The sequence below is a fragment of the Gambusia affinis genome, linkage group LG07 (genome assembly GCF_019740435.1).
Source record: "Gambusia affinis linkage group LG07, SWU_Gaff_1.0, whole genome shotgun sequence".
NCBI lineage: Eukaryota > Metazoa > Chordata > Actinopteri > Cyprinodontiformes > Poeciliidae > Gambusia > Gambusia affinis.
Window position 1 is genome coordinate 13,327,791 of NC_057874.1, and position 27,083 is coordinate 13,354,873.

Below are 27,083 nucleotides of genomic sequence, written 5' to 3' on the forward strand. Positions count from 1 at the left end.
GCACTGGACCAGCAGCTTCCTGTGGCCATAAGCAGGCTAAGATGACGAATGCATCCTTTTCCTTCCACGTCACACTTAAGCGCTTCTGTGTTGCATCAGATGAAATCCCAGTGAAATACGCTGAGGTTTGTTGAAGGGGCGTGAATACTTTGGACACATGACTGCGACCTAGAAAGAAGTAGGTCGGGGGGCCAGCAGAGACTCCGTGTGTCTCCAGGATGTGTTCAAATGTTGCTTGAACATGAAGCAACGAAGGAATGAGTCCATGTAATACAAATGTCCTCCCAACCTTTGAAGTGCGAGTTCGGTTTATTAGTGGCAGAAAATGTCAATAAAATCTGAACACATGAAACGTACAAAAACAGCACAGCATCCGAGAGCGACCTTACCGATAATGAATGCTTTTGATTTATTAAATTAGTAAAAAAACAAACCATGAAAAGAGAACAGGGTACATTACAGAAAAGGTCAGCTTTTGGTCACATTGAAAGTACTCCCAGTACTGCATCAGAGTTGATAATTATATAATAATATAGATTTGTTTCCTCTGTTGTGTGTCTCTTTTCAGCCACTAAGAAACTTCACTTGAAGGCCTTGTTTTGTACATTTGTAAGCTCTTAATATTTAAAGTATACCTTTAATTTCTAGTCGTCACATCAGGAACAATATTACTTGAAAATTTTATCCTCTAAAAAAACACGTCAGCATTAGCGTTTATCTACATTCAGTCAAAAATCAAGTCATTTTAACCTATTTATGTAAAGTGGTGGGAAAAAGCGTTTTGCGTCTTTACAGATTTCTTCTGTTTTTGCTTTTTAGTCACACTTAAAATTTTCCACAGACAAAGGCAAAGATAACACGAGTAAATAGAAAAAAAAACTGTTTTCAAATGATCATTTCACTTGAGGGGACAAAAAGGTATCCAAGCCGCACTCTTTGGAAAGCTGAGCTGAACTTCAGCAGCCTCACTTCACTGCAGAAGCTCGTGGGAAACGCAAATCAGTTCAAAATGACCTGCCTGGCAACAGGAAGTAGGTCAAAAGATTTCAAAAAGGAACACATCACTGACATCTATCAATCTGAAAAGTGTTACAAAGCCTTTGGACTTCAGTGGACCACAGTGAGAGCCATTATCTGCGAATGGAGAAAACAGGAGGGCGATGATTCGTCCCAATAACCTACCAACGGTACGCCATCAAGGATTCATCCAGGAGGTAACAAAAGAGCCAAGAAAGAGAAACCCACTGCTACCCCAAAACAACATAAATGATGTTTATCAAAAACATCCGTAAAGTTCCAAAGGACTCTTGGGAAAACATTTAGGGGGACGATAGTGGAACTGTCTGAAGGTGTGGGTCCAGTTACAGCTGGAGTAAAACTGTCAACATTTCAGAAAAAGATATTATGCCTACAGACAAACATGGTGGTAGTGGTAGTGTGATGGTTTGGGCTGCTTTTCTGCTTCAGGATCTGGATAATTTGCTGTAGTTGATGGAAAAGCGAAGGCTTCTGTCTACAAGAAAATTCTGTGGGAGAACGTCGGGCCATCAGATTGTACATTTTGGTTATGCAGCTGAACAATGATCCCAAGCACACTAGCAACATCTCTTCTGAATGACTCAAAAGTTTCCTGTTGCAGTGTCCTAGTCAAAGTCTGAACCTAAATCCAAATAATTTGCTTCATTCTGACCTCAAACATGCTGGAAAACCTCCAGCATGGCTGAACTAAGACGATTCTGTTCTAGAGGGCAAACTTGTGAAAAAGACTCGCATCCAGATATGTTGTCTGAAAAGAAAATTAGTTTGATGATGTGAAACATTTAAGTGCGCCAAAAAAAAAAATTGGAAAAACAGAACAAATCTATAATCTTCACAGCTCTGCACATGTATCTTTTACTATACTCACTTGAACAATGAGCTACTGCAGTATGTACAGTGTTTTACATCAGACACACCAGTAACAGACTAAACAAACAAAAAAAAATCTGAGTTAAGCAGGAAACTAAAACTGAACTAAAACTCTGTACAGGTAATCTCCGAACAGCAATGAGTAACCCTTTATGTTTTATACACAGAAACAACTGTACAAATCATACAGTAATAAACTGGAAATTAAACACTTTTAAATTTGTAGTATTTCACCATTTTATCAACACATTTCTATACAGCTGTTTTATTCCCCCTTATCCAGCCACTAACATATTTCACATCAACTTACACATAACATAATTTATGCACTTAATGACAAGCTCGGATGAATCTAAAACTCACATTCACTGTCAAAATTAATAATAGCCATAATCTTTTATGCTACGAGCTCAATACATCCCACTCTTAGATTAGTAAACTTATTGCAGTTCTTTTACTTCTGGGCTTCAGCTGCTCAGAGAAGCTGTTTGAGGCCTGCAGGCGGGTTTCCATTCACAGCCGAGTGGCGAATAAAGTCGAGTACTGACTGCATGAACAGGTGTGACTCTGGTAAACAGGTCGGTACATTCTACTTACATCTGAATGCACAGACATGTGGCCAAAAACAGAAAGAAAGAGAGAAAAAAAGAAATCAGTCCAGCACAGTGTGTTCTCCAGTTTTCATCCCTGAAACACACCCACACACACACACCCCCACACACACACACACCCGCACCCCTCCGAGCGTCTCACCTGACTCCAGGTGGACGGGATCTGTCAGTATGTCCGTGCGGATGGACAGGACTCGCTAAGCGGCAACACATTCACACACTCACTTTGAGACACGTTGCAGTTACGACACAGCTCTTCTGGATGTGCTGTAGCCCAGGCTGCCGCCGCCGCCGCTCTTCTGTGTGATGTTGATCGTCGTGGCAAACGTCAGGCTCGGCGTCATGGCGGCGGGAAAGCTGGACGTCACGGCCGACGCGAAGCCGACCGTGGCGCCGAAGGAGGGGGTCGGCTCGTTGGGGCAGCCGTGCTGCAGCAGGACGTCGACGCACTCCTGGCCGCCGGCGCCCTGAGCCAGAGCCAGCGCCGTCTGACCCTGAGCGTCCCGATGCCGCACGTCACAGCCGTACTGCGGGCGCAAACGGAGAGAGAAGGAAGCCTGGTTAAAGTGGGACGCTTGTGTCTGACCAACACGGTCCTGCGGAAATACTGGCAATTGCGTCATATTCTGTCGCGACAGATCAACACAAAGTACTGCATAATTGCAAAGTAAAGGGAAACTGTAATGTCAAAAGTATTTACACCTAAAAGTCTGATGCCATGTGCATCTGTGTTTACCCCTTTTGTTCTTACACGTTTAAATAAAACTCAGTAAAATCTTTTGTTTGTTTGTTTTTGCTGTGGAGTGCTTTTCTGTAGCGGGGATGGACAATCTGTGTAGAGATGATGGGAAGATGAACAGAGGAAAGCAACCAGATATACTTCAAGAAAACCTCTTAGAAGCTGCAACAAACTTCAGGCAGGAGAGATTCAGTTTCCAGCAGAACAAGGACCCAAAATTCACAGACAAAGCTAAAATGAAAAGTTTTATATTTACGTGAGCAGTCTAGTTAAAGATAGCCAATTATGCTTGGTTGAACAGGTTAGGATATATGGGCTCTGCAAAAGATGGTCATTATATTTTTTTGCTCAAAATCATTCTTAGATAATGAGATTTTGCCTATTTTGAGCTCCTCTCAAAATGAATTGTTTTAGGGTCTTTCGTCACTTTAAATCCAAATAAGCTGCAGCTGGCCACACCCCCAACTCAGCATTTACACTCACACCTGAAAATGTCTGCAAACAGATGCAAAATTATACAGCCGTACATCTTTGAAAAGAATAAGTAGAGCTTCCTGCACAACCAACAAGAATGCAGCAAGTAATTTCTCTGTTTGGGTTGCTAGGTAACGTCACAGTATCCATCGATTGTGACTTAATAATCGGGATGTTTTTGAAATTACTCATTCTCCAGACACCAAACAACATTAACTTATTACCAGAAAATGGCTGGGCGTTGCTTTCAAGCACTTGGGTTGTTTTTAGAAGCAGTCGAGACCCAAATGGAAGCATAAGAAATGTGCAAAATGCGACTTTTGCATAATAGGTCCCCTTTAAATTTGAGGCCTATGTTCATTTGAGGATCTTTTACAAGATTTTATAAAAGAATGGGTATAAATTTCAGTCTCGACATGTAAAAATCAAGTGGAAATACAACCTAAAAAAACCCATTTCAGGCTAATTAAAGCTAAAAGGTATTGAATGCACATCCCGCCTTCTGATCTTTATCGGTAAAATCATTAACAAAACATATCAGTTTCCTTTCACTTCACACATATGTGTTAGTCCATCATAAAAGAGAAATAAATGCATTTCACAATTTTGTTTTTAATGCGGGTCACAGGCATATGGATACTTCTGCCAGTATTTTAAGTCAAACTTGGCAAAATAACGGCAGGATTGCTAGAGGGGAAGTGTAACACACCCAGACCAGAAGCTGCGTCATCACCACATCAGCCTGCTGACAAGCAGCGTGCAGGGCAGAGCCAGGCAGGCGGAGCGCGAGCAGCGACCTGGAGGGGAGCGACAGGAAGGGCGGGGCATTGATGTCCTCTTTAGTGCAGTGGGCCAAGAGAAGCAGCAGCTTGGGCAGATTGCGCTCCATCACTGCCAACAGAAGACGGCCCGACATGCTGATGTCTGGGCCCTCGCTGGGTGTGGGAGGAGGCAACGGCGCCACAAACAGTTTCTGCTCGTATTTGGCTCGGATCCACGACTCCCGCTCTTCTCTGAGAAGGCGTAGCAAAAAAAAAAAAAGAATGAAAAAGTACAGGAAAAAGAGATTAGTTGGTGGAAATATTTAGCAAACATTCAAGCAGTCGTTGATTTACCGTGTAGCGTCAGGCGCTGGTTTCCGGTGCCCCATTGTGCGCGCCTCCCATATATTGTTGACCATGTGGTTGCCGATGGCGCCGAGAACAAGGGTGAGCTCTCTGGGCAGATCGTCCAGGGCCAGCGAGCGGACCCGGGACAAGTGGGTCCCCAGGTTCCTGTGGATCCCAGAGCACTCGATGCAAATGAGAGCGCCCAGGTTCAGGCTGGCCCACGTCGGATCTGCAGCAGGGATGAGACACAAAGAGCCAATCAGACTCCAGCTGAAACTGAAGCAAAGATTTAAAGTGGCAGTGTTTGAGTAAAATATGCCACGCATCGATATTTCATACTGGAGTAAATTATAAAGATGGAAAGAAATTGGAGAAGTTTTGCTTACATTTTCTTTCAATGTGATTTATTTTTTTTTGCATCCTTTTGCTTAAATGAGATTTCAATCAGTTCAAGTCTTTCATGACAAACACAACAGATTTGACTCATATTCATAAATAATGTGATTTTTTTTTCTTTCTTTTGTTAAGTTGAGTCTTTTTAATGTCTGCATAAGAACTGAAGTCAGATCACGTAAGCAGGGTTCATCAGCTGGCCTCCATACAAGAGGAACAGAGCAACATGGGGAAAAAAAGACTTTTTAAAGCATGAAAAACTGCAGGAGGATTTTAGAAAATAAAAAGAATTGTGTTGAATACTTGTGATGCATTCACTTGCTCAGCTGTTTTCTGGTTTTAAATATTAAGCTCATAGTTACAGATCATAGTTACATCATAATATCTTATTGTTACATCTGGGAAACCCATATGGGGTTTAGTCACGGTGGATTAACACCGTCACAGTGGGACCCATCTGGGTTGAACAAATACACTCCACATCAGCAAACCTTAAGGTTCTGTAAGTCTTAACTGAGTCTCATTTCAAACTTTGAGTCACAAAGTTTCAAAATATATCCTTCATCACATCTCTGCAGGAAATTCACACAGGGCCATGATGTGACCCAAAGGCATTCCCATCTGTTCACAACCGGGACGTCCATTTCCAACCCACGCTTAAATGTTGGCACCACGGAAGTAAAAGAATATAAGTATTCTGGGCTTTCTGTTAACTTTTGGTATCTAGATCTAAATCGTTTGTTTTCTTTACAAACTCAAAATATATTTCCTGTCCAACAAAAAATAAATAAGAGGTTAATATTCGTCATGTCAGAGGTGGATCGCCTGTGCAGTAGAACAGCACTGTGGCTTTAAAGGGAAAAGTGGAAAAGGAGCGATTGTTACTAACTTGGAGCATCACAGTCGACGCAGAAGTTGTTCCCTTTTGCATTGCGGATCGCCTGCAGCGCCACAGCTTCACTCTGGCTGTCCTTGCGATCCTGCAGGAAACAAAGAGCAAACGGTGAGAAGAAAGGAACAATCAGCACGCCTCTTTGGTTTGAAATTGTTAGTTTTATTGGCTTTATATGTTCATAGACTGAAATATTAGTTTGATATGCTTCCTTGAGGCCATTATATGCTGGTCATTATGGTTTGCTGTTATTTACCTTCCAAGCTTTTTGTTCTGTTACTTTGAGATCTTCATTAATTTTACTATAACTTATTCTCTCTGGATCTCCTTATCTTTTATCCTGTGGTATATTATATCTCAGTATTCCTCATCACAGAAAGTTATGGTAAAGGGAGTGTTTCCTTGGTAGTGTGTGAGTGTATGTGGATTTCTTTAATGTGTGTGGTTGTTCAGGAGGTGGAGGGAGACTCTTTGGTTTCTGTTATAAAATGATAAGATTCTCCTAGAAATAAAAAGCACTAAATAAATAAAAATCAACAGATTTTTTCTAAACGTAGAACTTCCTTAGAGATGCTTCCTATCATGTCAAAACACACACTCAGTCCTCTCCCACGCATGTATTCTGCCGTAGTTTTCTCTACATTTTCAGTAAAGGTTTCTCTGTGTGGTGACATACATGTTACGAGCTGCTTGCCTTGTTTTTGCTGCTCTCACACAGCTGCAGGCTGGCCAGGATCTGGCTCTCGATGGCTTGGACCCAGGAGTCCCTCTCCTCCACACTCTGGGCCTCAAAGTGCCACGTTTGACCAGTGCTCGACACAACCAGGAAGTCAAAGTTGTCCTCCTCTGAGTCAGACACAAGCAGCTTTTGAGTTCATATAGTGGTGTTTATCCTTCTCCTCCAAAATATCAAAATTAAAATCTGATGGAGCAAATTTCCCCTAGACGTAAAAACCGAAAGGATACTTTTTGGCTACGTGCAAAACATTATGTGTGGAGAATAAATGTATAGCCTTAACCTTAAACATGGAGGCACTGATTGTTTTTTTTTCAGTGAGGAAGACGTTTAGAGTTGACAAAAACTAAATAAAAGTCAACCAGGGAAGAAAATCTGTTAGAGATATTTTACCCTTAAGCTATTACAGCAGATGAAGAAATGAGAGATAGCCGATGTTCACAGTGCACCAACACTAGCACCGTAAAATGTTCCAGGGTTATGAATAAACAAGTCACTTTTGTCCAGAATATTAGACCATTTCGTGAAATATTCTTACTGGTCATATGAGGAGAAGCAACTAAACACTAGTGAGTAATTTAGTCACTCATTAACAGAATTCACATAAATGAAATATTTTTAGAAACATGTTGCTGGCTCGTTGTTCATTACCTGTCTTGCTTACGTTTCTTGAGCTCCCAAAACTTTTCAGCTTCCACATTTTCCGTTTGGCTGCAGAAAGCAAACAACAAAGTGAAAGCCCAAAATTCTTAGACTGTATAATGCATATTTAATTACATGCCCTGACAAAACAGTGACAGCAAGAAGTGTTAGAGTATAAATTATGTTTGCAAAAACGTCTGTAGATGCTTTCCTGTACCGTCGGCTTGTCCCACGGCTGCGTCTCCTTTCTGATTCATGCTCTTCTTCCTGCGGTGCTTCTTCCTGTCGGTCAGTGGGGAGGCTGAGCCGACGTCTTTGGTAGAGGAGGAGCTGGAGACTCCCTCGACTGCAGAGTCTGGCCACAAGAGAGCAGAAACAGGACGTCAAGAGCTGCTTTAAAACAAATATCCTGCAAAAACGGTCTTCTGGTGAGCTCACCAACGCCTTGGGCGTGGTTGGACAGCGTGGACGGGCAGCGCTGGACACCAATGTTGCTCCTCAGGAACAGAGCGCCTCCCAGTCCTTCCACCTCCTCCACTTGCATGAGACCACTAGTGTTTACTATACAATTGACAAATTACACTACATATAAATATGATACATCTTTGTGATATAAATATGTTTGTTCTAAACTGTGTGGGGTTTTAATGCTTCCTCTGTCAGTTCGTTATGTACAAAAAGGGAAATTCAGCAGCATTTATTAGCCTGCATGCAATTAAACTTAACATAACAACAAGCAAGGGTTTCTGCAAAGTAACATACTTTTTCTATCAAAATGATGGCAGAGTGACGATTTGAGCTCGCTTTGCGTTCGCAGAGCCGAACATCAAAACATCAAGCTGACAGCAGAAGCTGCTTTGAAGAAACTGGGTCAAGCGTCGAGACAATAACCTGAAGTAACGCAGCAACTCTACAACACAGAGTCATAAATCAGGCAGTTTAAAAGGTTTGCATGCATGCTGGATTATTCTGGCTGCATGACTCTGTCTGAATGCCTTTTCTCGGAAATGTGGGCGCTCATCTGGAGTGGATGCTCGCTTTGCACCAACTCTGCTTCTGAGCACACTGCATAAATTTTCAATAGGGTTGAGGTTGGGATCATTCTAGAAGTTTGATGCCGACCCACTTTATCCATGCCAACTATAGTTTTGATATGTGTTGGAGATAATTGTTTAAATAAGAAAATAATTAAATAACACAATTTTTGTGTCTGCTATGCAATCTTAACATTCCTTTAGTGAAAGCTTAATCATTTGTAGCAGAGGGTGTATTGGCAGCAGCTAAAAAATGCCATCTATCAATGTGTTTATTATATTTTTAATTAGTAATTGGAAACAAGAGGTGCTTTTTTTTCATTTTTTACATAAATTGTACCAGGCGAAGCTAAAAATGTCACTTGATGATTTCTGAGTTGATCATGTTTACAGACAAATGAGATTTTTCATTTTAAAGGCAAAATGTATTTTTTTGTACAGCTTTGACTTAATTCCTGCTCTGACTGTGTTGCTCTTTCAGCCAATGGCCACTTTTAGAGTCTGTACGTTTAACTGATTGCTAAATTAGTTGATAACGTTTTATTTCTACGACTGATTAATCACAATTAACTTGGATAATCGTTTCAATCCTGCTGTCAGACGTTTGCTTCTTGTACATTCCTTCTGCATGTCAATAAAGCGGGTCTTTACCCTCAGGTCCCAGCACATCTTTAACCCGCCCATTGAGCCCAGCAGGGGGTCCACATGCAGGCACAGCACGAGGGGGACGCTTCCCCGGCACCTTGACAGTCACCCGAAGCAGGTCCATCTCTTTCCCCGGAGCGTTCAGCATGTATTCCTGCCAAAGCAAACAGACTCTCAGTCTCTCTGACAGCAGCGAAACGATTCGCAGGGCTGCGTTAGAACGCGCGCACTCACGTTGACGCTGGAGTGGTAGGAGAGGATGCCATCGTTGGACAGTGTGACATACTTCTTTTTCCACTCTTTGTTGAGCGAACTCCCACTGCGCTTCAGCAAGATGCCCTGATGGAGATAAAAAAGAAGAAGACTGAAGGAGGAGAATGTATTCCCAATGTCTGGTGCGCTTGCTTCACACTTTTTGGTGCCACGGAGACTCGCCGGGCGCCAGCAACACCCACCGTCCATTCTTCGCGCCGGCATGGGAGGTTGCAGCGTGTCATGACTCAACATGATGAAACTGGCTTCACACAATCTGAGGCGACTGCTGGTGCCTTGTCCTCAGCTGAGGGTCATCAGATACATCTTATCTGCTTCTGTGTCACACACAAATCCTGTGTCCTACCTGTTTGATGGGGATGAATCGCCCGCTGCCAAAGTCGCCCTTAAAGTCTGCACTCCGTCTGTTTGAGTCGCTGCCTCTCCGTCCCTGCGCACGAGGAAGGAGGGAAAGGCTGCATCACTGGCAGGAAAGGAGTCATTAGTCGGGGCTGTTATTTAATAAACGAGTGAAGTACATCTGCTGGAAAGCTTCTGACGACTGGAAAGGCTGGCACTGAACAGAGGCAGCAGCAAATCTTCTGTACTTTTGATTTGTTTTTACAGCTACAGTTCTGATCAATCGTTTACACGCCATATTAATATCGTCTCTTAAAGATTATTAGGTTGTTCTTTGTCAGCATGGACTTATAGTGCAAGCTAGAGCTTTAACTAGAGTCCAAGACAAGATTCAGTGAACAACTTTGAGTTCATTGCAGATACGCAGGGTCGTATTTATAGGCTCAGATTTACACTCTCACCCCAAAGACACATACGGTCAAGGAAAAACATTGAAATAATGAAAACGTAGGAGTTATAAACATTTTAAAAGAAATCTTAATGACAGAAATTTAAGAAACATAAGTAAATAATAAAAACAGAGTAAATAAAGGTTTATAGCTTTATGGAAAAAAAATAACTAAACTAACAAATAAATGACCCAAAACACATAAATCCACCCAGGACTGGCTTCAAATTGTAAAATGGAAAGTCCTGGGAGAGTCAAAGGACAGGAAGTGACCTCACTAGATGCTGCTGGTTGACTTGAGACGGACTGAACATTCCTGAAGCGCCTCATTCCAGTTAATTCAGCCAAACGGGATCAGACGTTTTTTACTGGTCTTGTTTAATATTCTAATATCAAACCTTCGTTTAGCTGCAAGCTGTAATTTTAATCATCCAAATTAACAAACAATAAAACTTGAAATACTAATATGGGTGCAATGAATCTAGATAATATTTGAGTTTAGCTTTCTTTTTTTTAGCGGCTGAAATAAATCTCTGTAGAGCTATTCTGATTTATGTTGGGGACAAAAAAAATTGATAAAATAAAATAAAAGTCGAGGCTTTTTAGCAGCACTCACCACAAATCTGGGTGTGCGCTTGCGGACGCTACGGACCGACCCAGGCACGCTGCTGTCGCCTTTCTCTCCCCTCAGAGTTCTGGCGATCTCTTTATGGCTGATCACAGGAGTGGAGGGAAGAGACGAGGAGTAGTCGCTGCTCTGGCCGCCGTTGCTGGCCTACAGAGAGGAGAGAGTCAGAGCAGAGCGGAGGAGGGAGACGAGTTTAATCCAGCTGCTCTTTCAAAATCGGAGAAATCCTCACCGAGAGCATACACGCAGGAGGTTATGTATGGTTTTACCTGTCCAGGAAAGACACCAGACACTGGAGTGGAGCCTCCAGAGTGACTGGGAGAGTTGGGAAGAGATTTGCAGGAAGCCAGTAAAGCGGCTTGCTTCTTGGCTGCCATGATCTTCTGAGCAGCTGTTGAATGAAAATTTTAAAGAAAGAAGGAAAAACAGAAAGAAAGAAAAAAGCTTAAATCTAGCTCTAAAAACAGAAGAAAAATATCATCCAGGTTTAGGCACACACACCATCGTTGAAGACTCTGTTCACATTGAGGCCGTAAGTCGCGCAGGTTTCATAGTAGGTGCAGCGGCGCACATCTGAACACAGCTGTCTTGCCTTGGCGTCGTCAATCACTCTGGGGTTCGTGCTGCTGATCTTATCTGGAAAAGGCACACAGCAATCACTGACTTATAGTTTTATATTTTATCTAATTGCAGCTTAAAATGAACATGTCAGATGTTCGTTTAAACAAACGTTTTGAGCGAAAAAGAGTAGCCGGAAGAAAAATAATTGTATATAGCCGACCCTTTCTCTCAGAAATCAATTCGCTGTACCATCAGTAACTATGCATCAATCATCCTTACAGACGGATAGAGGGTAGCTCAGCAGCAGGAAATATTTATTTTATCAAAAGTAAAAGTGTGTCCACTCTCTTTGGTTTCTATAGACAGATTATTCCACAAACAGATGTGGAATAGGAGAGCCTTACCTTGAGTACCGACCACTACAAAAGGTATCTCGGTGACGGGCCGATGCAGAGAAAGCTGGTGGTAGAATTTGTAAACTTCCTGAAAGCTGGCCTCATTTTCCAAGCTGAAGACCAAAATGACGGCATCCACCCAGCTTGCAAACTAAGAGACGAGAAAGAAGACAAGCAGAAATCAGTGTACTGGAAAATGTTTGCCTTGTTGCAGCAGGTTAGGTCAGTCTGCAGCATACCTGAGGCCCGGGAGGCTCCGTCTCTTCTCTGATTATCAGCAGGTGACTCTGTCCGTCCACCAGCACGTCCTTAATGAACTGCCGCCCTGGGCAGCAGCACAGATTCTATTCATTACCTCTGATCATTATCCTTTTCAACTGGATATATTAGCATAATTGAAACTGTGCACATTGCTTTAGAAAATGATTAATACTGTATATATTTTTTCATGTTACAGCCATGAAGTTCAGTGTGTTTTGATCGGACTTAATCATTTATAGTCGTGACGGGGGACGGAAAAATGATAGAAGGTTTTTAAAATTTGTTATGAATGAAATTATGAATCTGAGGTGACTTTAGATGGCAATTTGTTGCATTTATTTGTTTCAAACGAACAAGGCCTGATAACAAGTGCAAGTTGCTCTTTCCGTGTATAATTTTAACTCCATTTAATAATCACTGCATCACTTTATGTTGCCTTATTACATAAAGTTCTACTAAAACACACTGAAGCATCAGTGTTCGAGGAAATCTGCTGCAGGTGAAGAGGGAGCTTAACCGACCCTCTGCGTTCTCCTCCAGCTGGTAACTTCCTGTCAAGTGTCTGTGGACGAGGGCGGACTTCCCGCTGCACAGACCCCCCAACACACCCTGCAGCACACACACACACACACAAACATAAATCCAGCTTCAAGTCTGACGGAGAGGTTGGCAAAAGCTACCCAGTGGCCTGAAGCTTACCAGATGAAGCTCTTGAACAGCTTGACTCATGGTCCATTCTTGACTGCTGGTGCAAACGACTGAGGACAGAGATTGACAGCAATAAAAGAGTTATTATGTGCAAATGAAGCACAGTACTGCCAATTGAATATGTTCCTCGGTATGCTACAAGATGCAGAATGTGAGCAGAACTGACAGTGTTAGACGACAAAGTGCGGAATTTGTTTAGAGGTCAAAGTTCAGTTTTGTGCCGCTACCTGCTCCCACAATTCTAGTTAATATTTACAACGACCAGCAGAGTGAACTCGCACATCAGAGGGTGAAACAGCTCCACTAAATATTTAGATCAGGGGTGTCAAACACGTTGTCGTTTGCACCAAATCAAGATCATAAAGATCATAAATGCTCATAAAGGGCCGTTTGTGCCAGAATGTCTTGATAAAACCCATTAAAAATACTAATAAACTCTTAAAATTAAATAATACTGAACATCTTTTCAGTCCCTCCAGAATTTTCTCATGTTTTTGCAATAAAAATCAAAGTGCTTATGGTACTAATTCGGAAATATTAGCAATATTTGCGCTAATTTATGATGGTAAATGCTACTTTTTATTACTCACTGTATAGATCATGGACTATAATCTGACATCAATTAAGAGTGAGGCAGCTGTTTAGCACAAGTAAAGTTTTTGACCATTTTTTTAAAGAAAAATTTGCAATAAATTGAGTGAGTGGATTTGACGATTTGATGTGAATTTCCACGATATTTCGCAAGAAACTGGAGGGACCGATCGATACAATTTGGTAGCAAACAGATAAAAAGTGGATTGATTTGACTGGTAACATGATGTTTAAGCACACTTAATGTTTAGTCTAGAATCTAAAGGGCCACATAAAAAGCTACGGCGAGCGGGATTTGGCCAACAAGTCTTGAGTTTGACACGTATTTTAGATGGTTATTTTAAGATTTATTTACAGAAAAATTAAAAAAATTAAGCTTAAACTTATAGGACAGAACGGACAACCATACGAAGAACTCCGACTTTCCCGACTTTCTTGTGTTTCTCTACAGGATTTAGTATTTATTAGCTACACAGGAAACAGGCGAGAAGAGAAGACAGGGAGGAAAACGTAAGAAATCGAACCCCCAGACGGCTGAGTTGAGGATTAATAGCCTCCATCTGAAGGCGCTCCCTCCACCGCCACACCTTGTCTCGCCTCAGGGGAAAACCAGACGTCAGAGTACAAAGAGAATGCCTGATCAAAACCTCAGGGTGAAAACAAGAAATTCTACTGTTAAACTCTAGATGTATGCTCTTGATTAAGTAAAGATCTATTCCTCCAGAGCTCCACTGTTCTTTGCTCCAAAGCTCACAGCTGAATGCGTTTGTCTTCTGGCCTTAAATGTGTGGAGGACCTCCATCAATTACCACCATAATGACCTCTCTGGCGTCTGAAATGCGCTTGATGTAGTCAGATTACCTTTGATCCACGGAGTCAAATTAGTGCGGCGATCCTGTCAGATTGAATCAGTTTCATCTGGCGGTTTCTGATTTATGGCGATTACAAGAGCAGGATTTCGCGGTTGAGTTTCAGACTGACACATTTCAAACAAAAAGTATGTAGGACACGTGCAGTTATGAAAATTAATTAAACTAATTGAAGTTGTGTAAAAGCAAGGAGTGAGATTTTAAATGTTTCCTCCTAAAGAACATGAAATAAAAAAATAAAAAATAATTATAACAAACCTGCCAAACAAAAAGGAGTTTGTTGGGTTTAATTCAGAGGAAGCATCTACTGTAAGTAGCAGAAAAATGGCAGGAATGTTTTGTAAACTGATCTCAGAGTTTGTCAGTAACTCCTGACCGCCTGTCTGCTGTCAGCAGCACGAAGGGTCAGAGAGGTCAAATCTCACCAGCAGGGTTCACGGAGAGGTCAGTCAGGTTCAAGTCATTCAGCATATCTGCTTGTCTTCACTGGCTTTCACTTCTTAGTGCATAATGGAAAATTACCCGTCTACAACAATAAGGGCTTTATTCTTTTTATTCATCCTTAAAGCTTGAAAGCTAAAGTAATCAGTCAGCCGAGGGGGTCTTACTTAATTTAGTTTAATGTAGTCGATACAGTCTGAAGTGCTTCGCTTGATGTTCTGCTATTAACAGAATAAAAACTGATTTCTGAAAGATAAAAAGAACACAAAACAGTATACAGCTGCTTGTTCAGCAAACAAACTTTGATCATCTCTAATTAAGGCCTAGCATCCTTTGTTTAGTATATTGTGTGCTATATTAGTAGATCGCTTTACGCTGTTTGTGAATTTGTAGATTTATTCTCTGAGAAAAAACCCTACGTCATACAGAATAAGAAGATTTACCCCAATAACGCTGTTTCTTTTACAAAAAAGCTACGGCTCTGCTTTTGGATCAAATGTCTTTTTGAGTTTGGAAATATCACTTGAGGGGATTTGACTTTTTCTGTACAACTTTATTGAGAGGAGGCAGAAATGTGCTTCAACGGGAATGAGGCCATTTCATCTGCCAGCTCTTCAGAGCTTTTACGTCACATGAAAAATCTCCTCATAACCCACATTTACACGGGACGTTAACAGCTCATAATAAACGATTCTTGTGTTTGGATGGAACCGCATAAGATGAGAAAACCGTATGGAAACATCCTAGTGCTCTGTTGCTTTTATTATCATTTAATCAAAATTTAATAGCTGAACTGAACTGGTTAGGGATGTGCTTTGTGTCATCCGAATCAACAAGTGTGAGATTATTGGCGTCTACTTTACTGCTTACGTGCGATGATAATAATTTTCTTGTTTTGTTGTGCATTCAGCTTAGGAAAGCTGCTGCTGTATCAAACTTCAACTATCCATTATACTCACTTGTCTTCAGAGGTCAAAGAGCAGGAGGTGAGGTACACCCTGGACAGGTTTACTGTCTGTTATGCATCGAGGAGGATCCTGTTACTGGGTTTTAATACTGATCTGAGAAAAGTAATGAGTTGGGGATGTATCGTAACGCTGTTTTTTACTACGACCCTTTCATAAAATTGAATGCTGATGGCTGGTGCACAACGATAACTGATTAGTATCAAAACTACATCGATTCACTTCTTCAACTTTTCTCTTCAGCAAACTTCAGAGCTGTTCAGATCCATTCAACGTTTCCAAGGGCTCCTAAATCTGATGCTAATCTTGGTTTTTGTGTTCTGGTTTAGATTTTATGGCTTTCTTAGGAAAATGTTTTTAAATGTTTCTAATTCTTGTCTTTATGCCATTGATTACCTGCTTTTTATTTCTGTGGCGTAAGAAGATTTATTTGTGTATCTGATAGTGTAGCACACACAGCTGGATCTGATGGCCTACACAGCATCAGAAGAGAGGGCACAGCACTACTTCTCCCAGCTAAGAGGAAGAAACTGAAGCTATAATTCATACAAGTCCACCAAAATACATGGGAAAAACATGTATGTGCTTCTGCGGCTTTATCGAGGTGCACAATATTTCCCTGACACACTCTGGAAACCCTATTATCATCTGACCATCTAATAAACACCACAGTATTACTGCCTCATTTTTCCTGCTGATCATGTCCATCCCTTAGCAGCATTATGAGCCATTCTGCAAAGCTCAGATCATCACGAACTTGTCCCTGAATATGACAGTGAGTTCATCGTCCTTCAGTGACCTGAATGGTCATCAGATGTCAATCCAACAGAGCACCTTTGGGCTGGTGGAGCAATAGAAGATTCACGGTATGGATGTACAGATACTTCATGGGTTGTGAGGACAAACAAGGAATTTGACTTTTGTTTTCAAGACCTCACAGCCAGCAGAAATCAAGTATAAACAGAGAAACTGTGTCTGTAACAGATGGTTTTTGGAAATGGTGCTTTGTAGTGTAAAGGTCTGCACAGCTTGTGTCCAGGATGTGTGGGGTCTGCAGTGATTTTTTGCGGCCCCTTTTCTTACCTCAAACCTGTATGAGTAAATTATGTGATTAACCTAATTTTGGTCTAACAAAATTACAATAACCCCCCCCCCTCCCCAAATTAAAAAAGTGGGCACACACATCGTTCAACCAGACATAATCCTATACACACGTTTTGCTTTCAAACTCCACTGAAGTTTATTTCACACTTCAGGTTGCAACAAAACACACAACAAACCATCTTTACACTTTTGTGTAACTGTTTTTATATTTTCATTCATCCGTACCGCTTCCCACTTGCAAAGGCACTGCGCCCTCTGTAGGGGGCGCGCCCCACACTTTGGGAACCACTGGATTAGGTAATGATTTATTCCACAATAAATCATTACAAGTGTAAACATGAGCGACTTCGTCAGCATTTATAATATTTTTTACTGTAAGTCAAAGAATAGCCAAACATTTAGATACGTATAGACTGAATGTGATACTGCAAATCTATGGGTAGAGTATTTGTGTTTCATAGACATTTTTGTTTTCTGACGAACACTGCAGCTCTGATTAGTTACAATACCCCCTGCACCTCCTGGTGTTGGGTGGCCACTCATCCGTCTGTTTCCATCTTTCTGTGAAGATGAGTAATCACGATTATTTTTTATTTATTTTGAGTAAGACCAAATAAATCTTGTTAAAATTTTTTTTTAATCATGCTTATAGACTAAGATCATTTAAAAGTCACAAACTATGTTTTATATCCAAACTTATATTCCACATTTTCTAGTGTGTAAAAACGTTTCACACTGAGTTTATTTGGCAGCCATGGATGAGCGGCTGAACAACGATCCTCCAAGCAAATCATCATAGCAACATTCAAATAGTCCCTAACATTTCAGTCTGCCTGACTCTGTGTACTGCCTGACAAAGTCATTCACGGTCGTGTGACGTTCAATTGCGATCGGCCCCTCAGAGTCAATACTTTGTATAAATACCTTTAACAGCAATTCCAGTAGCAAGTTTTCTTCACGTTTTCCACAAGTAATGCGGTAATACGGCTTCACTGCATGAAGATCAATTGTAAATCTTAATTTGATTTCTTTCTTTGGATTTCGGTCTGCACTTTGACTGGGCCACTCTAACAGTGGACGTGTTACCCAAACCCTGACCCTAACGCTGTGATCTAAACCCGGTTTTGGGCTCATGGTGAACATTATTTACAGGGTGTCAAAGTCCAGTTCTCAAAGGTTGGTGTCCATACCATTGCTCTCTGCTACGCTACAGCTAATTCCCCCACAACAGTGCCTATTATGAATGCTCAGGCTAGTTAGCATGGCTAATGACGGTGATAATTTTTCTAATCATCACCATTCTCATTTTCAGGTCCCCTTAAAAATGAGAATTAGATCTCAATGGGGTTTAACCTGGTTAAATACAGGAAATAAAAAATAAAATAAAATAATTGTAATTTGTTATTCTGCCACACATGATTGATTGGCAGCACTAAGATCATAAAATCTTCCTCCCACTCTAATTGGTTGTTTCTGACCAGGAGAGATAAGTTTGTGGAAACAGTAGCTCAGGAGATTGATTTTTTTATTTTTTATTTTATATAGAATATCCATTTTATATTATACTGCATTTTTGCATGTTTTAACAAACATACATCCATCCATTTTCTGTTCACCCTTTGTCCCTAATGGGGTCGGGAGGGTTGCTGGTTCCAATCCCCAGCTACGTTCCGGGCGAGAGGCGGGGTTCACCCTGGACAGGTCGCCAGTCTGTCGCAGGGCAACACAGAGACACACAGGACACACAAACATTCACACACACACTCACACCTAGGGAGAATTTAGAGAAACCAATCAACCTGACAGTCATGTTTTTGGACTGTGGGAGGAAGCCGGAGAACCCGGAGAGAACCCACCATGCACAGGGAGAACATGCAAACTCCATGCAGAAGGACCCCGGGCCGGGAATCGAACCCATGACCTTCTTGCTGCAAGGCAACAGCTCTACCAACTGCGCCACTGTGCAGCCCCGTTTTAACAAACTTGTAAAACACATTTTTAATCAAAGTTACAAACTGCAGCATTAATACTTTTGCAAAGGAATTGTACAGCAGGGAAGATATCTGAATTAGGTTTTTGCTCCACACTCCATAATGTGTTAGGAATATTTGAAGTGTTTTAAACCAAGCTTGGGGAAAAGCGCCTTGGTAAGTGACTGAAATCTTCAGATGGAGCCATAATGAACATTATCTACCTGCAGATGAGAGGCTGCAGCTTTGAAAAACAAACATATTCTGCTCAACATTGAGAAACTGCTTCCAGATGTGCATTCTTGCAGACTTTGTACCAGCAGTACCAATGACACACATACAGCATGCGTAGTCACACTGAGAAAACTGTCGGGTCACAATGTTCTGGGCGGAGTGGCACCGTCAGCCCGGCTCCGCGGGGAGCCAGTCTAACTTTAACCAACCCAGCATCGCTCTCTCTCCATCTTTGGGCGATCCCCACGCCCAGATCGCCCCCGTCGAGAGCGTCACAGCACAGACCGAGCAGCATCGCTCATTGCTTGCTGTTGCCATGGTAACTCCCTTTTCCAGAAGCCTCCAGTCTGGGTATCCATACAATGAGCGGTCTCTCATGGAGACAGCGATTTGAGTGAGAGTCACTCAGACATGATGTCCACCTGTGCACGCAAAACGATTCGCCGCATTTCTTTCACCAATATCTTTGGAACAAATTAGATTGCTGCTGTTTCTCTGTCGCCTGAGAGAAACACTGGGTGTTTATTCTGCGGAGCCAGGCTCGTCGTGACCGTGCTGCTGACAACCGCTTTACTTACATTTAAACACAACATGCCTCTGACAAATGAATAGGCTCCATTTGGAGGCTGATTAACGCCACGCACAGAGCAGGAAGTGGCAGGTTCCGACTCCCTTCGCCCTGCCATGAACACTGCTCTGTGTATCTCCAACCTTAATTATTCATGTCCCACTTACCCCCGACAAATTATGTCCAGAGCTCAGTCAAATCCCGTACTCTTTTGTCTCAGGTCATTTAGGTGAAACAGTGGAAAATTAGGATATTGTTGTGACCAATGCATTTTAGGTCTGAACCAGTCGCATCGGTTTGTCTGCTTTATTATAAAGCTATAAATTCATCATGAACTGTGTCTGTTTGAGTAATAATTGTGTAATTCAGCAGAATGGGGTAAAAATAGTGGAAGTACTTGCTCCAGAATCTTGGTTTCAACAGAGGAGATAAAGTTGATAATTAGACAGTTTTTCTTTGTAAAACACAGAAGCAAATGAAGACTGTGACTGAATTACTTTAGTATCAACTTTTACTGATGTCTCAGAAATTATTCAAACCTCTGTCACACTGTTTATTGTCTTGGTGTATCTAAGAAAACCCCAATTGAGGAAATGAAGCACATCGAGTTCTGTCACGTATATCAGGAGTTTGCGACCTCTGGCTCCACTGTGGCTCAAACAAAACCACCCTTTACATTCACCCCTTAAATGTAAAGGGTGGTTTTAGCATTTCTTATGTAGAACTTTATGTAATATCTGAATAGAATATAGAAGACATCAATGGTACAAAGTTAACGATTTGTTTTTTACCTTTAAAATCTATCTTTGTTGTAGCTCCAGACAAATTTTATTTTGTAGTAGGTGGAGCAAAAGTGGCCCTTTGGATGAAAAAGGCAGCTGGTCCCTGGTGCATATGAAACTGTGAATCGTTGATGTGTTTTAGTTAATTTACTTTCAGAGAGACGGAGTATATTATCGAGGATTTTTCTTCCTTCTAGCCCTTTTCATTCAAAACTTCAGTTCATATTAATATGTGACATACTTATTTTACTTTGGAAAATGAATAAATAAAACATGCAGTCTGTTACTGGATCAGAAAATAATAAATTACTTTTTGCTGCAATGCTGTGCTTTTGTTCTTTCCCCATAATCGCCCGACCAACTTGGGCGTAAGGTTTGATGTTTTAAACACAATAAACAAACAGGCTCCCCAAAACTGACAGATTAATTAAAAGGCATTTTATCTGCTATGACAGTGGCTTCAAGCATCCATCATGCCAAGGTGAGTTAATCTTCATCAGCACAGACAAAGTATCTGCATAATAAAGCAATACATTAACTAATTTTATCAGTTTATTGCTATATCATGTGCCAAACATTCGTTGATTCTTTAATTGTGGCACATACACATACTGTTTATATCAGATGTTTAATTATTTAGTTAAAAACCCAACAAATGTGAGACAGAGCCAAAATAATCTAAAGGCTATATTCACTTTGTTTCTTTTCCTAAGCTATGGACAATATCTAATATAATAATCATTAAGAAAAAAGGAAAGATATTTGAATGTTAGAAGAAAGAAGAAGGAAAAATATGTTAAACAACATATATCTCAAACCGATTCGAATCTCTCAGCTCTTAATGGAGCAACACTGAAGTGTTTCAGTGTTCAATATCATATAATTGTTTCATCACATCTGATTTTAGATCTGATTGGATTTCCAGTGAAATTACTCTGAAGCCACAAAGACAAGAGAGGAACAGCAGAAACGTTTGAGGGAAACGAGGGCCGTTTATGCTGTAACTTTCAAGTTTCCACATGTAAAGCTTTCACAAGGCTTTACGGCATATTTGTCCTAACATAAAGCATGAGCTAATATGAGATTATTGACTTAACCTTAAAAATACTTATTTTTCATGGCATTCCCATAAGAGAATGTAAATTGATCAAACTGCACTAATCTGAAATAGATTTCACCCAAAAACAAGTTTTTTTGGGATTTCATAATGTTAGAACAATTAATTATTGATATTTTGATTTTAATACTTAATCAGTGACAGCTAGCCTGCAGATGGCTGCTTGACATTTGAAGTATGCCAACTCTAGTTTTAGTGATACCTAATGAGAGAAAGATGGTTAGCGCTGTTTTATTCTACAACATCACTGTCTGTCCTTTCTTTCGTTTTTAAAAATGGAGGGAACAGTAGATGTCTTCCTTAAGTTAGCTCACCAGTAGTGCACTGCAACAGGTGGGGGAGGGGCAGTGTGTTGCTGCTCTGAGCTGCGTAAAGCTAGAGAAAACAATAGTCACTAATTTTTTTCCTCTGGTGTATCTAAGATGATTTTAAAAACATTTTTTGAAACCATAAGTTTAAAATGTGGGTATAGCTCGATAGGATTCACCAACTCAGGCCTAGTTGACCTATTATACTTTTAAAAACAGCCACAGTTGGTGCTTCTTAACACTACTTTTTAAAAGTGATTGCTTTATATTGTTCTTAACAGACAGAAATAATTTTGGCCATTGTGAGTATGTTGGTTTCCACCTTAAGACAGGAAAGGGATTCAGAAATACTTTTCTCCTGCAGATGATGGTGTTTTCAGCTCTACAGAGTGTGCTGGTAATGTTCCAGTCATGCAGGCAGCGTGCCTTACCTTCCTCCTCACTCGAACCCCTCTCCACAGCTGGATAGAGAGGAGGTGTGGTGTTGGCGCCTGGTGAGCCCGTTGTACTTTTGGTAAAAATCCCACTGATGAACTTGAGCATCTTGCGATCGCGAGGAGGTGGAGCCCGCTGGATTGTTCCTCCTTGGCTCTCCTTCGCCTTCCTCGGGTCTTCACAGTAAGAGTGTAGGTCAACATTGTCAAGGGTACAACTTGTTCCTTTCCTTGGAGGCCTGCAAACATCGGGGGTGGGGGGAGCGGGTAAAGACACGGAAACCGCCTTGTACCTCTCCCCCTGAGGGCTCTCCCGGGCCATCACGCCCGAAAAGCTTCCGCTGATGGGGGCTCCAGGCCGGATGAGTGTGCCTCTGCCGTCGCTGTCCGCCCAGGACGCCCTGTAAGGCCCCAGAGTCGTAGCTGCCACTAAGGGAGACTGGTCCCCGATGCGGTTGTCCCTGCGATCCAGAGTTTTAGCCGGGTGATACAGGCTTGTGTTGGTCTCTCTGAGCTCCCTGGAATAAGAGGAGTTCCCTGCTGCATGAGAACGCATCACAACCGGAGGAGGCTGGCTGATCTGCGACGGGACAGTGAAGGGCAGGCTGCAGCGCGAACGGCTGTTCAAGTCCGCTCCGTTTTCACCCTTCAGGAACATCATGGGAGGCTCCCGGTAGAGCTCTGTCTTGGGGCGTAAGGCATCTGAGCGAAGTCCCTCCCTGCGCACGCTTCCCTCAGACATTGTCCCTCCATACACTTTGATCATTTGCCTTACAGGTGGTTGTGCAAAAGATGCATCTTTGCTCTTGCCAACTGGTACAATGTCTTTCTGGGACGCATGCATCTCCCTCCTCTCAGGCGTCTCCCTGCGTTCATTCTTTCCATGCACCTGTTCCACTTCCTCCTCCACCTGTGTCTTTTCTTTTTGCTCCACTTCCACATAAAAAGATCCTTCTTTCTCAGGGACATCTCTCACAGCCTGCTTCTCGTTCTCCTCTGCCTCCACCTCTACCTCCTCCTCCTTCTTCCTCTTCCTAGGGCTCCCTTCCCCCTCTGGAAGGCCCTCCGTCTGGCTCCCTGCAGCATCCTCTGGCACGGCCTCAACCTTCACCAGAGTGAGGGAGATGAGGTAGGTGGTGCGTTTCTGCGTGCTGCTGGCTTGGCTCATTGAGACGGCAGACCTGAGCACGGTGGCACCTGCTCTCTGACCTCACAGCATCTGCACACCTCAGTCATGGCAGGACTGAGGCAGAGGAAACACAAGAGGCGTGAGAGATCACACTGATACTGGGTGAACTTGACAAGAATGCTACTCTCATTTTGAAATCTGATTGAGAGGGTTGTGTATGAGTTGAATTGCTAATCTTTCTGAATATATTCAAGGTGCTGACCCAGAGCTTAAACAAGTCTACACTGTTTTCTTAAATGCCTTCATTAATCCTCTTCAGTACACACTGTTACTATGCTGTCTGTCACTGATTCATTCATAATCCTTCCTCTATAGATCTGATTTTCTATTTAAAAAAATAGTCCCTCAAAAAAAAAAGCCTGAAAACATGCAATACCTTCAGTTGATTAAATATATTGAATTATTATGGGTGAAATAAAACCACTTTAGTACAGTATGTCTTGAATTTTCCTCTCATCATACCTTCATTTTCTCTTCCTGAAGATCCATTCACATCTCCATGAAGCTTTGATCTTATGAAGAATTCATCCAGCCATCAGATTACCGTTCATATCAAATGGCATATTAAAGAAGGCTGATAAAAATAGCTCCAGTAGATGAGCTTGAGATAATAAAAAAAAAAACTGGGAAAAAAAAAACTGGGGAAAAAAAGAGCAGGACAAAAAAAGAAAAAAGGCGAAACGGTTCACTTGTCACGAAGCGTCTGGCAACAGGAGCCTCCGTTCGACAATGTCATCCATAAAATTATAAGCCCGATGTAAGGGTCACTGAGAGATGCTGGCAAACATCTGTTGTAATGTCTGCAGGAGAAGAAAAAAGGAGATTAAGCAGGCTGATTCAGGGAGCCCGAGCAAGGCTTTCTTTTTTCGCCTGTATCCCTCCTCTGGAGAGCAGCTCCTCTTGGTCACTGCATCCTCTCCTCCGAGAGCCTCATCCAATTAGCAAGTCAATAAAATGTGTCTGTGAGGCAGAGGAAGCCCACTAGCTCACGAAAGCCGGCCCCTCCTCCTTTTCTTTCCCTCCTCCCTCCTCTTTTTCTTGCTGCCACTGAGCCTTGCAGCTCTCTGCCACCTCGCCGCTATCCTGCTGCACAACCAGGATGCAGCGCCGGCAAACAGGCTGGAAGTGAGGGGGGCTCGCTGTGAGGCGGCAGCAGCGATGGTGGTCCTTGCCCACGTTCATCTGATTTTATCCCGCACCGTTACAACAAACGAGCCAGGAGGGAGAGAGAGAGAGGAGAAAGAGAGAGAGAGAGAAAAAAGAACCGCCTCAGCTCTACTCCTGCCAGCGCATCTGCTGTCTCTAGCTCTGTCTCGCCGCTCTCTCTGTGAGCGCAGCTCCTGCTCTCTCCACTCTGAAAAACAAAGTCATTTTCCTCTGAATAATGAGGCATCTTTCACGAACTCAAGGAGGGATGATGGCAATAGCAATAAAGGTTTGTGACATGTATGAGAAAAGGAACATGTCTGAGATAAAGGAGAAAAGAACTGCTTTAAGAACATGAATCAGACTGAATTAATATATGATGCACATGAATCACTTACACAGATGTGAGATAATATTTTAATGAGATGAGTATTTATTCACATCCCTTGAGTTTTCTTCAAATTATGTCCTGATAAATACACAAAGTGTTATGTAATTAACTGGAATTTGAAGTTTCAAACACAAACCAGTGAATTATTGTGAAGGAATGATTTGTAAACACCCTCCACCCCCTTTTACTCTGACTCACCAAAATGAAATCCTGCAACGATTGGCTTCAAATGTCACTTATGGAATAAATGCATTTCTTTTGTACAGCTGTTCTGTGAAGGTCTATGAAGTTTGTTGGAGGATAATAAACAGCATCATGAAGACCAGAGAAAACAGCAGGCAGGTCAGGGAGAGTGTTGTTGAGTAGTTTAAAGCAGAGCTGAGTTATAAAACTATATCCAAAGCCTTACGTCTCTCTGCTTTATCTGTAAACAGAAAAATCTGGCACAGCTGTAGACCTATAAAAACACAATTATCCACCTAAACTGGCAGGCCTGGCAGAAAAAGTATTGTTCAGAGAGGCAGCCAAGAAATGTACTGCTCAGGTGAGAATCTGTTGACAGGACAAATGCTAGCCATGCACTTTAAAGATCTGGCTTTTATGGAAGATTGGCAAAAGAAAAAGCCATTGTCGAAAGAAAACCATGTAAAATTCTGCATCTACTTGCTATGAGCTGAAGTAGCTGCAGATGTGGTAGAAGTCACTGGACAGATGAGAATGAACTGATTGGTCTACAAGCAAAACGGTGTGTGTGACAGAAAACTAAAACTGCATGTCACCCTAAATATAACTAAACATTGAAAACAATGTGGCTTTTTGGCTCTACTTCAAAATTTTCTGCGGCTGTTATGAGCAAAGTTTAAAGTAGAAGTGGGTAATACCCGGAGTGTTGCTTTAATCTCCCATAGCAACCATTGACAGGTGACTAAACTCTTCCTAATACAAAGCACCACTTGTTTACACAAAAGTTTCCACCTCACAGAGCAACCCGCCCCCGTAACTCCCCCACTCAGCTCCTGTAGACTAGCAACAGCAGTTAGTGCACACTTGGTGGAACTGCACATCTACTTCTCAGTCCAGTGCTCCTGAACACAGTGGTAAACAGCATGAAAAGCATTGTTGTTATAAAGTGCTGAAGTGGGAGAGTCAGAAAGAGCTGGAGCTTCTGAAAGAGACACGGGACAATTTCAAGACGACAAATTATGAAGTTTAAGTTCCTTTAAGTGATGGTTGATATATGCAGCATTTTTATAGAACTTGATTGTGCTGTAATGACATAATACTGTCCCTTTAAAGTTTTGGCCAGACTTGACTGGTATTTATAACTCTTAATAACTTTATCCACCTTAACAAAATAACTTGGTTGCCCATAACATGATGCTGCCACCACTATGTTCCACTGTTATGTAATGGTTTTTCGGAAAAACATAGCATTTTTAATTACGGCCTATAATATTAAGTGTGGTTCATCACAACTAAGCACACTCTTCCACAAGGCTTTTCGGAGATTTATGCCAGGGTTTCATGTTTTATTTGGAAAACGCGTCTGTCTTTCGGTTACACTCCTTAGACTAGAAATATTAATAAACCGTATATATTAGGGTGACGACATACAAACAATGATGGGCCTGAATTGGACTAAAGATATATATTGAGTTTTTTAAAAGCAATAAATTTATTTTGGACTTGTAACGGCAACTCCTCGCCCTAATCATAGCGGGAATAATGTCGAACAATCAATCAGCAGCATAACTCCCGTCACAGCCTTTCTAGTTGAAAAAGACATTGAAGTTAGCATCTGATTCGAAGCCTCAAAGTAAAGTCGAGAAGCAACTTTTAATAACTACAAATCGTGTACCTACTTCAATTACAGAGGCTAGCTAGCGTTAGCTCAATTTAGCCTAAATAAAAACCCTTTAAAAGTTATAACTTTAATTATAACTGAGGAAAGTTATAAATAACTTTTAAAGTGTTTAAAGAGGATATCTAAAAGTAAATTAAGTTAGTCTTTTATTAACTTACCTTGGACCAGTTCATTGTGACGCATCACAAAAACGGACTTTTCTCTACTGCTGTTGAAAAACTAGCTACAAGCACAGCAGGGAGCTGTAACGGGGGTTTCTATTGGGTCAGCATTTGTAACTTGAGAGAATAATTTCAACTTAATTACGTCAGTAA

General features: G+C 41.6%; 1 protein-coding gene across 1 annotated transcript; it reads right to left on the reverse strand.

Annotated features, from left to right (window-relative positions):
- Positions 1-9: 9 nt before the first annotated feature.
- Positions 10-26,994, reverse strand: LOC122834199 (arf-GAP with GTPase, ANK repeat and PH domain-containing protein 1-like). Its single transcript, XM_044122392.1, has 22 exons — positions 26,928-26,994; positions 23,831-24,722; positions 22,177-23,422; positions 12,788-12,846; positions 12,610-12,697; positions 12,067-12,152; positions 11,837-11,978; positions 11,373-11,507; positions 11,141-11,262; positions 10,860-11,018; positions 9,803-9,886; positions 9,418-9,522; positions 9,190-9,337; positions 7,943-8,065; positions 7,722-7,859; positions 7,514-7,573; positions 6,821-6,972; positions 6,124-6,214; positions 4,848-5,070; positions 4,442-4,745; positions 2,745-3,046; positions 10-2,507 (listed from the first exon to the last, which is right to left on the reverse strand). The coding sequence occupies exons 3-21, from the start codon at positions 23,345-23,347 to the stop codon at positions 2,762-2,764; spliced, it is 3,675 nt and encodes a 1,224-aa protein (XP_043978327.1). The 5' UTR covers positions 23,348-23,422; positions 23,831-24,722; positions 26,928-26,994; the 3' UTR covers positions 10-2,507; positions 2,745-2,761.
- Between the last annotated feature and the right edge of the window lie 89 nt (positions 26,995-27,083).

Bases quoted from the DNA above. Each gene is read 5' to 3' on its own strand.
- LOC122834199 (XM_044122392.1), bottom strand. From the start codon at position 23,347: ATGAGCCAAGCCAGCAGCACGCAGAAACGCACCACCTACCTCATCTCC. The intron at 11,979-12,066 runs GTATGCTGCAGA...CTCGTCTCTTAG, and splicing joins CGGAGCCTCCCGGGCCTCAG to TTTGCAAGCTGGGTGGATGC. The intron at 9,523-9,802 runs GTAGGACACAGG...TATCTCCATCAG, and splicing joins GATTCATCCCCATCAAACAG to GGCATCTTGCTGAAGCGCAG.